This window comes from Limulus polyphemus, unplaced genomic scaffold (genome assembly GCF_000517525.1).
Source record: "Limulus polyphemus unplaced genomic scaffold, Limulus_polyphemus-2.1.2 Scaffold1068, whole genome shotgun sequence".
Classification (NCBI taxonomy): Eukaryota; Metazoa; Arthropoda; class Merostomata; order Xiphosura; family Limulidae; genus Limulus; species Limulus polyphemus.
In genome coordinates, this window is record NW_013666678.1 from 149871 (window position 1) to 166306 (window position 16436).

General features: G+C 33.4%; 1 protein-coding gene across 1 annotated transcript in view; it reads right to left on the bottom strand.

The window, feature by feature from the left end:
- The window catches only part of LOC106461969 (orexin receptor type 1-like), a 64107-nt gene that overhangs the window by 37869 nt on the left and 9802 nt on the right, over nt 1-16436 (bottom strand). The window contains exon 2 of the mRNA XM_022389089.1: nt 10985-11416. Within this exon, the coding sequence (XP_022244797.1) occupies nt 10985-11416 (432 nt within the window). The remainder of the gene's footprint in view (nt 1-10984; nt 11417-16436) is intronic.

Genomic DNA, 16436 nt, shown 5'->3' on the forward strand with positions numbered 1-16436 from the left:
TATCGGATAGCTACCAAATGTTGGATCCCTTGTGTTTTACTTTATCGGATAGCCACCTAGTGATGGATCCCTTGTGTTTTACTCTATCGGAGAGCTACCAAATGATGGATCCCTCGTGTTTTACTCTATCGGATAGTCTTCTAGTGATGGAACGCTTGTATTTTACTCTATTTGATAGCCGTTTAATGGTGGATCGCTTGTGTTTTACTCTATCGAATAGTTATCTAATGGTGGATTCCTTGTGTTTTTATTCTTCAGATAGTCGTCTAGTGATGGGTCACTTGTGTTTTATTCTATCGGATAGTCAGCTAGTGGTGGATCCCTTGTGTTTTCTTTGTGCAATAAGAACATAAAGCTTGTTCGTAAGAAATAAAATGCTTACCATTTGAAACTTCATTTTTATATTTGAGAACATTCCTTACTGTAAAATTAGTTTTTAAAATATATATATCTATATTGGACTTCGAATACTCTGTAGAAGAAAATGGTTAACTTTTACTTTGTCTTGAAATCCATCTATTTTCATAAATGTATTTCACCGCATTTTTTACAGTGTTCTATTTTCTCAAGCCTATCTGTAGTCCCATGTGTGCCAAATTTCTAAGTAAAGAGTGAAAGAGCCTTAAGATACCAAATTGGATTTCATATTTATGTTAAGTAAGCTTGGCTTAGTTGTACGTTTCGTATAAGCCCTTTCAGTGATTTATTTGGGTTATATTGAAAATTTTACTGTGTACAAGGTTTGTATGTTTTAATAAGTTCCAGGAGAACTGATCAGTTTAGTTTTTACACACAAACGCTTTCTACATTTAGCGCATGTTACTTGGCAGATTTAAATAAAGGAAGTGTCAGTACGGGTTTCAAAATGGTTAAGGTTTTCAATGTTCGTAATCATTCAGCTGAATTGTAGCATGCGTACAGTATATATGCTGTCATATTTTGTATCAGGTAGCCATATAAAATGTTACTGCTTTTACTGTCATTAATAGTTAGAAAAGTGCTATTTTCATGTATTTCTTCATTTCACACCCTTTTTGCGATGTTCAAGCTTCCGTTGTGCATAAAGAATATTTCCTAGACATGATAAATATCGACAGGATAGATAGGGTCAAACAGTGCTACATGGAGACTGAATCCTATGTCTCGTATCAAACCTTTCCGAACAAACTTGGGTCGGGTATATCTCACTAGTTAGAACGCTCGGACTGTGAATCCGAAGGTTCATGGTTTGCATATTATTGCCACAAAAGCATATTCTGTACTTTGGTTCATGGTTTGCATATTATTGCCGCAAAAGCATATTTTGTACTTTGGAGACCGTGGATGCGATATGAAAATGACGGTAAAGTCCCACTATTTGGTCAAAGAAGAGTATGCCAAGAGTTGGCGGTGGGTGCTATAGACTCAAAAATTATGAACCAGTCAAATAAAACAAACAAACTTCAATAACTTTCTGACAATAATTGGTGGGAACGACACAGATCAAACTGGAAAAACAGATTATTTAAAACAGATCAGTGGTTTTCCTCCGACTCACAGAGAGGATCAACTAATATGTCTAGATCTCGACAGTTGCCAATGGAAGAAGCAGGATCGTACATTGAAGAGCATTGATTAGATGATGAGAGTTTCGAAGTTTTGTTTAACACGCCACAAGCTTAAAAACCTAAAACCTGAGACAGAGTACCCCTCTGGTCATTTATATCACTGTCTGGTAGTGTCACTGTAAAGTTGAAGTCTGTGTTGTTCGCTAGCATGCACTCGCTGCGCAGTTTCTGAGACTTGCGACACACCAAACACAAGAATGTATAATTCAAGCTAGAAAAATCATTTCACATCTTGATAAAGAAGCTTTGCTGTAAACTTAGGACGTCTAGGGGGACAATGCATTCGATTAAGACCTTATTAAATAAAAAAGTGTGATTAACACTCAATACTTAAATATTTCTTTTTGTAAAAAATCTGATGACTTACATGAGTTTCTTTTCTTCAGGGCGAGCATGTTTGGTGTGACGGGGATTCGAACCCGCGACCTTCAGACTACGAGTCGAGTGCCCTAACCACCTGGCCATTGGTTGAATTCTGCGCTTTCATTCTTGATTAGACAGTTCGCGATTACGTATAATATTTGTGGAAAACTACTCTAAACTTCATATATTTATCCCACATTTCTATTCGTTAATCCAGTATAGATTTCAAATCAATGGTGTGTAGTAGAATTTCATATTCGTCTTTTGCTTGCTACAGATCACTACCTTTGGTTCAATAATCGAACTTGCCAGTCGATCAGGACCATGATGGTAAATACGAAAATTTTAATATACTATTTTATATCAATTAAGAATTCTTGTCTAAACACGTTTAACTCAAGCTGCTCATATTAAATTCTTAAAACTTACTATCCTCCAACAAAACAAACTGTCAGAATTTTTACTCAACACAGAACAATGTTTTATCAAAGAAAAAAAATGAAAGTCTCTTAAACAGTGGCCGGGAGTAGCTCAATGGTTTAGCTTACCTTAACTGTGAATCGAATGACACATGTTTCGTGTCCCGTTGTCACAAAAACGTATTTCATAATTTTGGGCCGTGTGCGCGCTATAAAAATGACGATCAGATCCCATTATTCGATCATATAAAAGCATCTCAGGAATTAGCGGTGATTGTTGTCTATTAACTGAAAAGTAGAACGGCTATCCGCAGATAACCCTTGGGTAACAAACAAAATTTTAGACAGATTTCTTTTCAGTATAGTGATTTTTGTTTTAGCTTTAAAGATGTAGTTTCCTGGAATAGGCTTTAATTTCATGTAGTTTCTATGAAAATGGTATTTTTATTCCAATTCAAGACGACTGTCTACTAAAATAATACATAGAAACAAAACCGAAAATACATCATTGTATATACCTCTCTAAGAATTCATTGAATCCAGTGTTGCCTTATTTTTAAAGTTTCAATAGATACATAATTTATTAAGCGATAATCACTTGAATAATAAGAGGTCTTTATCGCAATTTCCATCTGGCGAGTTAAAATTTTTACCATTCTATTCACTATAAATTATAATAGTTACTGGATCCGACCGAAAAGATTCAAAAGTATTATGTTTAGCTGAAAAAAATATCAGTTATAAAAATTGTTTTAAAGTAATTTTCTGTGTGTCTTCTATTGTTGTATCAATCATTGCAAAATTATTATTTTGATATGAGGAAATTGAATTTTAACTAGGTGGAATGAAACCTAGTTAAGTAACCTGGAAAGTAACTAATTAAGTTACATCCAAATGAAGACTATTTTACCCAGTGTTAGTTTTATATCTTTGGATAACACATCTTAAAAGTTCTTATAGAAACCGGTTAGTCTCACATAATATAAAGTATAATTCTAATTATGTTTTATTAATATTCCGACTTCTACCATCAGTTCATTTACAAGTATTTTATATTTTTTCTTTTTCTTTCTGTATCTATGTGTATCTATACATCTATTAATACATCCATTCCTGGATCTTTCCATCCATAACAAGTTAACGTAGCTACAGAAAGATAAAATCTGAAAAAAATGGTTAAATTGCTTATTGGGGAAAAATATACCTTCTTTTTCCTTTCGTTACCGATTAACCATTTTTATACGTTCTGATTTAACACTTTGTCTATTGAAATAAGTCATCTACTCCTTTTTCCTTGTATTACATCACTGCTTTCGTGATCCAACAATACGCGATATTAAACTGTAATAAGCTACTGAAACCCCTATGTAAACGGTGTCGAAAGTAAACCTGTACAATATAATCGCAAACAAAACTTGAAGTGTAGAACATTTGTGTACATATCCACATTTAAGTCGGAAATATCAGAAGTCATTTTTCACTTTGTAAGATGTGCCAATAATTACATAGTAATTCAGCAATAAACTACAAATTTATGAAAAGTGGGTAAAATAACTAAAATATACCTATCTGATCGTTAAAAGAAATAATAGCTGCAGGAAGAAGACGGAAATTACAGGTAGAACAAACATTTTGAATGATTTTCCAGCAGTGTTTTGTAGGTAAGAGCTCATTGTTGTTAGACTTTAAAAAAATATTGCTTTTCTTTTTTAGATATTGACATTTTCTTTAAAACTCGGTTTTTCTTTTCCTTCCTGATCTTTCCTCCCATTAAATACCATAAAAACTTAAAAAATGCAGGTTTTAAGTATAACATCCAAGTGTTTTAAAGCCCTTTTTGTATTTGTTTACGGTCTCTAACACTGATTTCAATATTTTTAACGAGTTTTTAATTTGCTGCTTTATACTGTTTAAAAAATCAAATTAAATATTAGCTTCTGCTGTTATTTTTAACTTTACTTTACTTTAACTTTACTAGTTTGTAAGTGATTCAATCCTTTAGTTTTTCCTTACTTCTTTTCTTATAAACACAGAAACAGAATGCATTATTTTATTTTGGATAACTGATCTAAAACGGGTAAGTTAAAAGTAAGTATACTTTGGCTAAGATTAATTTTTTGTTAGAAACATTGTAAACTAAATGGTATCTAGTGTGTACTCGTGCACTCATGCTAACGAGCTCTATAAATATATGTATATGAACATGAGAATAGAACTATAAGACCTCAAGTCTTGTTTTGCGGCTTGTCTGTGTCCAGGGTTGTTTATGAGGGATGGAATTTTCCTATCCTGTCTAATTCAGTGGCGCATTGCAATTCCAAGAAGAGACTGGACCTCATATTTCGATTTTGCCAAAATTTACATTTTAATTGACGAGGAAAAAAACTACAAAACCTAAGGGCAACCTAATTATTGACTTGCTAATGGGAAGTAGAATAAAATATATAATTGTTGGGTCTTAAACTTGGATCTTCCATGTTTAAATCCTTTTTAAGATTGATAATTTAAAAAAAATTCTATCTCTAGACATTTTCAATTCAAACCTTAAGTACTTTTCTAGCTATGCAAATGAGAGGCTGAGCCTTGATTGTTTTATTTCTGATAGTCAGCACCATGTATTATAGAAAATGTATTGACATTGTGAGAAGAGACTTGTCTTTGACAAGGTACGCAGTTATTAAAGTAAATGTATGGATTCTCAATTATAAAAGTGCTATACAATTATAAAAGTGCTATACAATTATAAAAGTGCTATACAATTAATTATTGAATCGTTGTTGACGGAGTCCTAAAGCATTCTCTTACACGCTTTATTCTGGTAATATTTTCCAAATTTAATACTCGAAAGAAAGGTTTCTCAAAAATATCCTTTTCGTTAGTAATTACGTGTTCTTTAATGATAGATCAATATAATGGCGTCATACATATGGTTCAACAATCATTGGTTGCTACAGCAACTTAGCAGAGCGGTAACTCCAGAAGAAATAATTTAAGAACTCACCAATAAGCATCACGTACAATAATTAATAAGCTAGCCTAAATATATAGACCGAAATGAAGAAGCTCAAATTTCTTGAATTGTGTTTATCTCAAAATCATAATGTAATAAAATACTCGCATTGTTTACAACGTACAAAAGATTCATTATCTCGTGTTTCGAAAATATAATAACATATGAGGTATTTCTTTGTCCGTATGTATTTCCTCTATCTATTATATTGATTAAACGTTTTGTGATTATAACGACAAGCGTCACAGGTTATTGTTATTGTAAGGGGAAAACTGTTCTCTATGTATATTTTTGCATACATAATTGTAACGAACTTCAAATTGTGTAAACAATACATACATAAGTTTTGAGCTTAATTTTAAATTTAAAGTTTAAGTAGATTATGCGAATTGCATTCAATGTATTATTAATTAGTTAAAGAGTCAAAGTAGAATATAAAACCTTTTTTGATGATTTACACTACACTAACAAAAACAAACTGAAAGCGGTCTCCATAGATATTACAATATAATTGAAAAAAGTGTTACTTGTCAAAAATAAACAACAACAGATGAAAAACATTGTAAATTTATTTTGAAATTATGACAAGGTTTCTGGCCAAGGCTCTTCATCAAATAGAGCCTAAAATCGTTAGGAAGATTACACGACAAAAAGAAATTTGAATGGCAATAACAGAATAAAGAAATGAAACATTTACATTACATCGAATCTACATTAGTTGTTGTAAAAAAACATTTTTGTGTAGAAAAATCAAACAATGTGGTAACATACAGGTAAATGATACATAATAAATGAATAAAATTCAATAAATAGGAGTGAATGAAAAAGTACATCAAGTTAATTTTAAATCAGGGGAAGAAAATGAAACAAAATTTCTGATCGTTAAAAGAAATAATAGCTGCAGGAAAAAGACGGAAATTACAGGTAGAACAAACATTTTGAATGATTTTTCCAGCAGTGTTTCGGCTTGTCTGTGTCCAGGGTTGTTTATGAGGGATGGAATTTTCCTATCCTGTCTAATTCAGTGGCGCAAAATTTAGGTCACGGAAATACGCCCCGTAAAAACAGTATATATGCAGCATAATACTGGCATTGACCATCACATTATAATGCTCCGACGGATAAAAGGGCGAACATGTTCGAGGATGAAATTTGCTCCCGCCATCCTCAGATTGCGAGTTGAGTGCCCTAACCACCTGGCTATGCCAGACATTATCCAAACAGCTGAAGTTCTATAGAGAATTTCTTCAGCCTAACAGATAAGTAGATGGACTGGTTGACAAAAAATAAGAACAACAACAACAAAAAAAAAACAACAAAAACGAATGAATTGTAAGTATGGATATATAGATTGACAAAGATCTTTGAAATATTCTAAATATTTTTTTTTGTATCTGAAAACGAAAGCCTAGAAATCGGACTGTGTACAAGAAGACTATCTGCGCTAGCAATCCCTAATTTAACAGTGTAAGACTAGAGGGAGGGCAGTTAGTCAACACCACTCACCGCCAACTCTTGGGATTCTCTTTTACGAATAGTGAGACTGACCGTTACTTATAACGACCCCACGGCTGAAAGTGTGAGCAGTTGGTTGACGGGGATTCAAATCTGCGACTCTCAGATTGCGAGTCGAGCACCTTAACCACCAAGCCATGCCAGGCCCGCCAATGCTTGTGTATCAGGATGGCAGTTACCCAGTGTTCGTTTCAACAGTCCGATTGCACAGAACTCTATAGACGGCTTGCTTGACCGGTATGTCTTCGTATGTGTGAATACCAGTTTCATTCTCCGACTGCTTGTTGGATGCAACTGTTGAATGGGAAGTATGAACAGGAAGCCTTATCTTGGTAAACCCATACACGGTTTCCATTTAAAATCCTTTTTGGTTCTGTTACGACTTTTGCCTGGGGCACACAAACTGATATTTCTGTTAATGTATTATCAAATGTTACATGACGCTCCTCTTTGTTTGATACGGGTTGGATACGATTTGTTACATACTTTTTCTGATGCTTCTTGGTTTTCCAAAAGCATTAAATAGAAGGAGTATCCCCGTTTTAGATATTCTAAATCCTCGAAATTAACACATCTTTATTATCTGAGTGTATGAATATTTAGCGGCGGACAGAGCTGTTGTACTCATTCCTAAAAGCGAACAATTGTCGGTGACATTACACTACTTAAGTCAAAGTATGTAGTTCTTTTACATGTTTCTGTTCCTTATGGAGATATACAAGGCTTGAACTGATTTGTGCTATATAATGCTATGTTTTCTGACAGTCCTTCACAAAGTAAACCTTAATTTGGTGACAATATAAGAATAACTTATAATGTAGTGTTGTGACACCACGGGCGACATGTTTAACACCCATATATTTGGTTCACTACAAATCATCAACTATTTGACTGCAAAATGCCATCAATGGTAGCTTTATGTCACAGTCCGTTCCGAGGAATGACATTCCTAAAACGAGATTGTAAAATGATATAAAGCCAAAGGACAAAACATTTTAAAAAGATCATCTTCGATATTGCATTTGGAATAGCATCGGGCTCCAAAACCATAACCAAAGGTAGTCAGAAGAATATTTTTGGTACTATGAACAAAATAATAACGAAATATTTGAACTTTACGAACGCTCACAATCTTCGAACATACTACGAAATTAACGACTGTTTTCAAGAGAAAGATAGCCGAAGAAACTGGAACCACAAAAATTCCATTCGACCACATAAATATTAAGTCTGCCGATGGAGGTCCAATGGACCTTCGAATCTTTGGTCTGCGTGAAGGTGGTCTTGAAAGCTGATATTCAAAATGAGTAATCTAAGATTAATCTCGATATCCTTTGCAGAAGATTATTAGAGTGGAAATTGCGGTGTCATGCTGGCCTTTAGAATGACTACGATCAACGATAAAAGATGTAGTTTCAGGGCAGTGTCATGTGACAATGCCTAATGATGGCCTTTAGAATGACTACGATCAACGATAAAAGATGTAGTTTCAGGGCAGTGTCATGTGACAATGCCTAATGATGGCCTTTAGAATGACTACGAACAACGATAAAGGATGTAGTTTCAGGGCAGTGTCATGTGACAATGCCTAATGATGGCCATTAGAATGACGAATAACAACAATAGAGTTACAGGGCAGTGTCAAGTGACAATGCCTAATGATGGCCGTTAGAATGACAAAGGTCAACAAAATATAAAGTCTAATGTTGTTCCAGGGTAGTGGACATGAAATAACGTTGTCATTGAAAGTGATTAACTATCACTACTATTACTACTCTATGTAGTTGAACAGAAATAAAATGTTCCGTTTTATTTATTCGTTTGTTTGTGTCAGAGCAAAGTCCCATTGGGCTATTTGATGTGTCCAACGCAGGAAATCGAAACTCCAGTTTTAGCGTTGTAAGTCTGTAAATTTACCATTGTCCCACCAAGGGACTTTAAAAAGAAAACCATCTATGTGTCATACTTAGAAACTATTGTACAATATTTTCTCCTTTTAATAGAATTTTCTAAATCCCAATTTTTGAAGAAATGTCTGTTTTACTAAGAAGAAAAAGTTTACTTGTCATTTTGAATAAACCTGCATCAAATTCTGCGACTTGTACTATATTCTAATTATTGCTTAACTCTGAATTGCTTTTGTACCTTTTCAATTAGTACATTTAGACAATTTGTCGGTTAAGTAATCTCCTTATATGGACATGATGACGCACGATCTCTATCTGAACCTTTGGTAATACCGAAGGTACTTAGTTATAGCAACTAATTACAAATAACTCGCATAATTATGTAAACTCTGTTGAGTCTCCATCATACGAATAACTCAAAATCCCACTTTATTTGTTATATAATACACCAAATAGCAGATTTAGAAGCCTGTAGAAAGATTCTCAAAAGCATTTTAAATGGGAATATACTGTTTGCGCTGTCAAGTAAGTATAATAAGCACCGCCGAGGAGATGCCACAATGCAATATGCTCCAGTAACTTCTCATTTCCATGGGTAAGCCTTTTAGCTGGTGTTTCATTCATTAGAATAGGACCTTAACCTTACTTTCAAGCTATGTGATTTACAAGTTTACTTGTAACTAGAATGGGACCTTAACCTTACTTTCAAACTAAGTAGATTACCAGTTTACTTGCAACTAGAATGGGACCTTAACCTTACTTTCAAGCTATGTGGTTTACAAGTTTACTTGTAACTAGAATGGGACCTTAGCCTTACTTTCAAACTAAGTAGATTACCAGTTTACTTGCAACTAGAATGGGACCTTAACCTTACTTTCAAGCTGATGGAGTTACCAGTTTACTTGTAGCTAGAAAGACCTTCACCTTACATTCAAACTACGTCGTTTACCAGTTTACTTGTAGTTAGAATGGGACTTTCATTTTGCTTTGAAGCTTAATGGGTTACCAGTTTACTTGTAGCTAGAATTGACCTTCATTCTACTTTCAAACTATGGGGATTACCAGTTTACTTGTAACTATAATGTACCTTCAGTTTTCTTTCAAACTAAGTGGCCTACCAGTTTATTTGCAGCTCGAATATGACTTTCATCTCACTCTTATATTTAGCGTATTTTTCAGTTTAGTCCAGTCTAAGGTGTTTGAAGTTCTTGGAAATCGTATGCAACGTCAAGCGAATTCTTTCAATTTTATGTTGGTCAAATGGATTCTTTGCTTTACACTCACAGGGTCTTCACTTTAAAAGAACTTCATTTACAAGTAGATCAAGCGAGATCTTAAACATACTTCTAGATAAAATGGGTCTTTAAACTATTTGCAAGTGAAACGGTTTCTTCCTGAGACCAAAACATTATGCAATTTACTCAATGTGTTTTATTACTACTGAGCGACTTCTTCAACATACGCGGATGTTGAGTAGGATCTTCAACACAATTACCGATGTATTGGGTTCGTCAGCTTACAGAATAAGTTATTGAACTTACTTTCACATTTAGTTTTGTATAATAAAGATTATGGATTTACAACAACTTTTTACTAAACTTTACTAAACAACTTTTTATTAATAACTTGTTATAATAACTGTATACAGGATAAGCCTCTGGTGTATTTATTGATAAGATATTTTGTCTATTTTTCCCACTGGTCACTTGTCTAAATAAGATACGAATTAATCAGATATGCCATACCATAATGTTGAGCTCAACCTATCTGCAGATGAAATACCAAGTTATTCATCAGTTCAGTTCTCTGATTTATATTTAGGTACAATTTGCCTGTGGATAAATGACCGAGTTAAATATTGGTTCAGTTCTATAATTTGTACTTACTTACAATATAGACTTACCTTTAGATTAACGACAAAGTTACACTTTATGTTATTTCTCTAACTCATACTAAGGTACAGCACCGACTTACATGTAGATGAATAACCAAGTTACACATTAGTTGAATTATCTAAATTATATTTAGAAAAGCAGAGACTTACCAGTAGACGCACGACCAAATTACTCTTATATACAATATGTATATATATACAGTTATAATTTAGACATTATGTCATTTTACGAGTATATCTGAAGAACCAACAATAAGTTTCTTACTTACTTGTAAATAAACCACCAGCTTACACATTACTGGTCCGAAAAACCACGTCTCTGTGACGTCCCACAGCACGGTTGGTGGTAGACAGATAAGAATAACGAGGAAATCTGCCACAGCTAGGTTGACGATAAAGTAATTGGTGACAGTCCTCATGGAGAGATTCCTGTATACAGAAAGACAGACCAAGGCATTTCCTACTAGTCCAACTACGAATACCGTCATGTGAAGGGAAATCAAAATCCACTCGTACGGTGTTGGAAAGATATATTCCTCAATTAACTCTATGTAGTCCTCATCAGGAATGCAGTAAAGATTTGTGCAAGTCTCATTGATGTCAGTTAAATTGTCTTCTTTGGTTCTGTTAGAATTAACCGTTAAGCTCATGTCAGGCCAAGTCACAATGTCTTCACCACTTAGATCTTCCATTCTGGTTGTCTATATTCACACACACAAAAAAAGAAGAAAAACGTAGATGGAAAGTATGAAAATTAATTAGATATTGCTTAGCTTAATAACTTCAGTATTCACATATAATACTATTCGTATCCCAATATTTATTAATGATTGAAACTGCTGAACTGCAAATGTAAGTGATGAAATAATTACATCTACTCCAAAGTATACTTAGTTTCTTTGTTTGTTTTATAGTAATAATATAAGATGGAACTAAACTCAGTATAATTACTTCTGATACAGGTGTAAATGCACATGATTTTCATTACTACGGGGAAAAAATGTCTCTCATCAACTTGACACACCAATCAACCACTACAAAAAAAAAAAATCACACATATATTTGAGGCTCTTTTTTTTTCCTATCGGAACGCACATGTTTCAGTGTTGTTTGAGTGATGCTTCCCCAAAACTGTATTTCATGTCTTTGTAACAAGCCTTCTATAGTCAAATAGTTTTTGTATTTTTGCCTGAATTAGTCTTTTAACGCGTCTCTCAGGGGTCCTTTAGACTTTTAAGTGGATTCTCTTATTCTATTGGATATTCGTGGTTATTGAGTAAACGATAAAGTCACGCTGGATTTCAACTTCTTTTCTAAATGTACAATAAAATAAACACATTATCCTATTAATATATTTGGATCTAGCGACAACATTACTCACTCATAGTATTACCTGTGATTGGCAAGATACTTTATATCAATAAAAAGTTTTCTGAACCAACGAAAACAAGTCGAAAAGGATTGCTCAATGAAGTATTTCCTAATTATTGATAACAACAATACTGCATTCAATGTATTTCGAACATAAAATTTCATGTTTCGACTTCAAACTTTCACAAAACATAAGTCACCAAGGCACAATTTTTCACTGAACTTTTCACACACCCCGGATTATTTTATTTTTCATCAAGGCAAGCTTTACTCACCTTCAATACTCTTTACTTAATTCAGACAAACATATAATTTCGGGTCTTATTTCGTTCTTCAGGGGTTTCCAAAAGAGAGTGTTCTGAACACAAAAATATATTATTTAGAGGCTTTTGTTCTACTGAGGTGTTGTAAAAGATGAAACATATTGAACAAGTACCAATACAATTCATTCAGTAAACTTGGAACGAGAATTAGAGTTAGTATGTAGTCAAAGAACTACTTAAACGTTGAAGTAAAGCCTCGTGGAAAAGAAGAAGTGTTTGTGTGGAGTAACTTGGAATTAAACTTCAAACATAATAGCCTCTAAAGAAATAACGTTTTTTGGAGATTTTTCCAGGGCCAGCAATGGTTATTAATTTAAATGCATTCAATAAGCAGGCCTTATGTTTAAATAACTGAAACACTAAAATTACCTTGCAAAAGTCATGGGTGATTATTTTCAAACCTCTAACACATGATTATTATACTTGTAGTTGGTTTGTAATCATCTGCTTTTCCCTGTGGCGTAACAGCAAACCTAAGAGCCTATAATGCTAAAAATACTGTTTCAATACTCGCAGTATGAACAAATAAAGAAGTAAAACGGCTACTCGCCAAAAGTTCAATGGTTGACTTGAAGGTTTTTTAGTGCTAAAATTCGGGATGGTAATGCGGAGATAACCCACTGTGTAGTTATGAACTTAAAACTAATCCAACAAATAAAATTATCTGCCGAAAATCTTTTGCGATTATGATGGAATAATTTGTGTATAAACACATGTGGGTGAAAGGAAAACGTTATTAATAATAAAGAAATTTAGATTTAACACAACATGAGAATGCTTATTGATTATTATTGTGAAGTTGATATTAATAAAATATCAAGTTCTCAAAAACAAAGGGGAAAAAATACCCATTAGGGAAAATGCTTGAATTTTTTCAGAACTTATTTATTTTCTGCGCTTGCTCTAAATAACAAAGTGCTTTGAGTTCCAAGTGCGCTTCTGTAAGAATGACTTGGTGAAGATTGAATGAGGCTAATTTCACTTTATATTAAAAATTTGAAGTTAAAACGTAACACGAGCATCTGTTGTGGCTCAGAAAATTACTTGAAAGGAATTCATTTATTAAGCTTGTATGAAACAGTATATTTTATAAAAATGTTTTGCAACAGGGCTTGTCCGTGAAGAGTTTTAAGATATTTTTCCTAAATAATAATGAGCATTATAATCCTTTATGCAAGTTCAATTTAATAAACCTTCAATGAAACCCTAAGCACTAGACGTTATGCAAGTCTAATAAAAATATTAATGAAATTGCTTTATAACCAGTGACGTTTGATATGTATTTTTTTCTGAGTTAAGGGTCAAACTAGCTAGCTTGTAATTAAAATTCAGAGCTTACTTACGTTGTAATACAGAACATAAACTTTGCATCAAAGAGGTTGACACCGAATATTTATTACCACTACTATCAAATGCTTTACGGAATACCAATAAAACGCAAAAGGCCAAAAAATGTTTTGCCTATTAAGATATGAAGTGTATAACAAAACATAACAATACGACCAATGTTTTTAATTCCGTTATTCTTAAATGCTGACGAGACCTTTCGTTCAATTTCAGAGCTGTTCGTGGCAAATGGGCAACTTCACTTTTAATATCAATAATTAAAATGCATGTAACAGTGTTTAGCTAAAAGTGTTGAGCGAAAAGCTTATTCGGCAGCGGTCTAAAGCAATATTTATATAATTTACTATTAAACTTTTTACTTATTAGTAACCCTTATTGGACTATGTGAAAAGGGAGCTTTACAAAAAAATTCATTTATATTGTGATTTTTCATCCAACTGTTTAATGAGTTAGGCATTCTTAAGGTGGTTACGTTACCTGGTTTAAGTCCCTTTTTTCCAGCTATTTAATTACCTATGATTATTACTCGTTATTTATTTTTAGTTTTGATACATGTAAGTAGCTTTGATAAGGAGTTAATATTAACAATACCTGTAAAGATGTCACTTCTCAACACAAATGTGATAAAACTTTCATTAAACTACTATTTCAAGGCAGTATACGACTTTACCTAGCCTAAATGATACCCGATACCATCCAATTCTATAACATAGAAATTAATAGCTTATACGCCCCATTTTGCTGAATAGTGATATCAGTAAGCTAAGTTTTTACAGTGTTTTACTGAAATTCTTGAAATCTATCATATACCAATTATTGAATTTGGACACCTATCACCACATATAGGAGTTGGGTACGTTATATTAAAACGACTTTGAAGCCTTACCACGTCATTACAGTCTATGCTGCCACATCTGATTATGGTCTGTCTGACGTTTGTGCATCTTGACAGCGTATTTTCTATTGCAAAAGGCTCTGTTTTAAGGCTGTCACGTCTAAAGTACGCCATCGTCCTCGAATACATTCCATAACTCATCTAGTATACGAGGACACCGGTTTCACTGATCCTGTTTCAACAATCTGACTACACAGAAATCCATAGGGACTGCGTTCGGCAAATTGACCGATATGTCTTAGTATGGAATAGCATGAATACTCATTTCATTCTCCAGCTGCTTGAGGTATTTGACAACTGAACGAGAAATATGAATGGATGCCTTATTTTGGTGAACTCGTATTTTGTTGGCCTCGTTTCCAGACATAAATTCTTCTTGACTGTGTTGCATGCTGTTGCCTGGGGCATGTGGACGGCTTTTGCCACTTTCCTTCTGTTTGCGGATTTTCACATGTTACAAAACAGTGAGTGGACTTTGTTTACCATAGCTGGGGTATGAATTGTTGGAGGTCCCTTTATGAATTGTCCTGGTGGCTCAGATTGAAAAATATTCCTTTGTTTCTCAATGTCAGTAAGTACGAGGGATATCCTCTTCTTTAAAGTTCTAAATTCCCGATATGGACACGTATAATCTGAGTGTATGAATGCTTTGAGTTGGAAAGAGATGTTATATACTCTTCCCAAAATCTAATTTTCTGTGGCATCACACTACCTACGCAACGCCACGAGTTTCTATCGGTTGCGGTTGTCTGGTAATTCGTTGATTTGCATATTCAAAATCTTTTTAGTATAATCCATTCAACTTTCTGTATAATTATTCAGATTACTTATGTATATATATATATATTATATATGTGCAAATATAAAGTTTACTTGATAATTTTAATATTTGTTGTATATATTCCACAGTCACTAATAAAACTTTTTCGTACGCACGGATAACTCAGAAATTATCTTTGAAATTTTGACGGCGTTTTTCTTTTAAATCTTGTCTAAATATGCAAAAAGTATAGTAGATTTTGCATAAGCATATATTTTATGTTACATATACCCACACAAATATGTACGTATATACACAAGTAGATTTTGCCTTAGCATATATTTTATGTTAAACATAAACATACACAAATATGTACATAAGATGCGATATAGAAAGCGTTTGACCTCAAATATTCTACACTTCCAAATATTTCTTCCAAATTCGGTCTTACTTTTAAACCAAAGCTTCTGTTTAATTTTTACTATTCTAGATTACTGTTATTATTTGGTAGCTTTTTCACACGCACACACACACACATACACATATAGATACATACAGTGTGTGTGTATCTATATGAGTATGTGTGTGTGTATGTATCTATATGTGTATGTGTGTGTCTATCTATATGTGTATGTGTGTGTATGTATGTATCTATATGTTTATGTGTGTGTATGTATCTATATGTGTATGTGTGTATGTATCTATATGTGTATGTGTGTATGTATCTATATGTGTATGTGTGTATGTATCTATATGTGTATGTGTGTGTGTAGTGTATGTATCTATATGTGTATGTGTGTATGTATCTATATGTGTGTATGTGTGTATGTATCTATATGTGTATGTGTGTGTGTGTGTATCTATATGTGTATGTGTGTGTGTATGTATCTATATGTGTATGTGTGTGTCTATCTAACACGATGCACATCTCCATTTTCCATGAGTGATCTATTATTTACGCATTTCAGTCACTATTGTTGAAATTGTTGTACAGCTTACGATATTTTAGTCGTATACTAAAATTA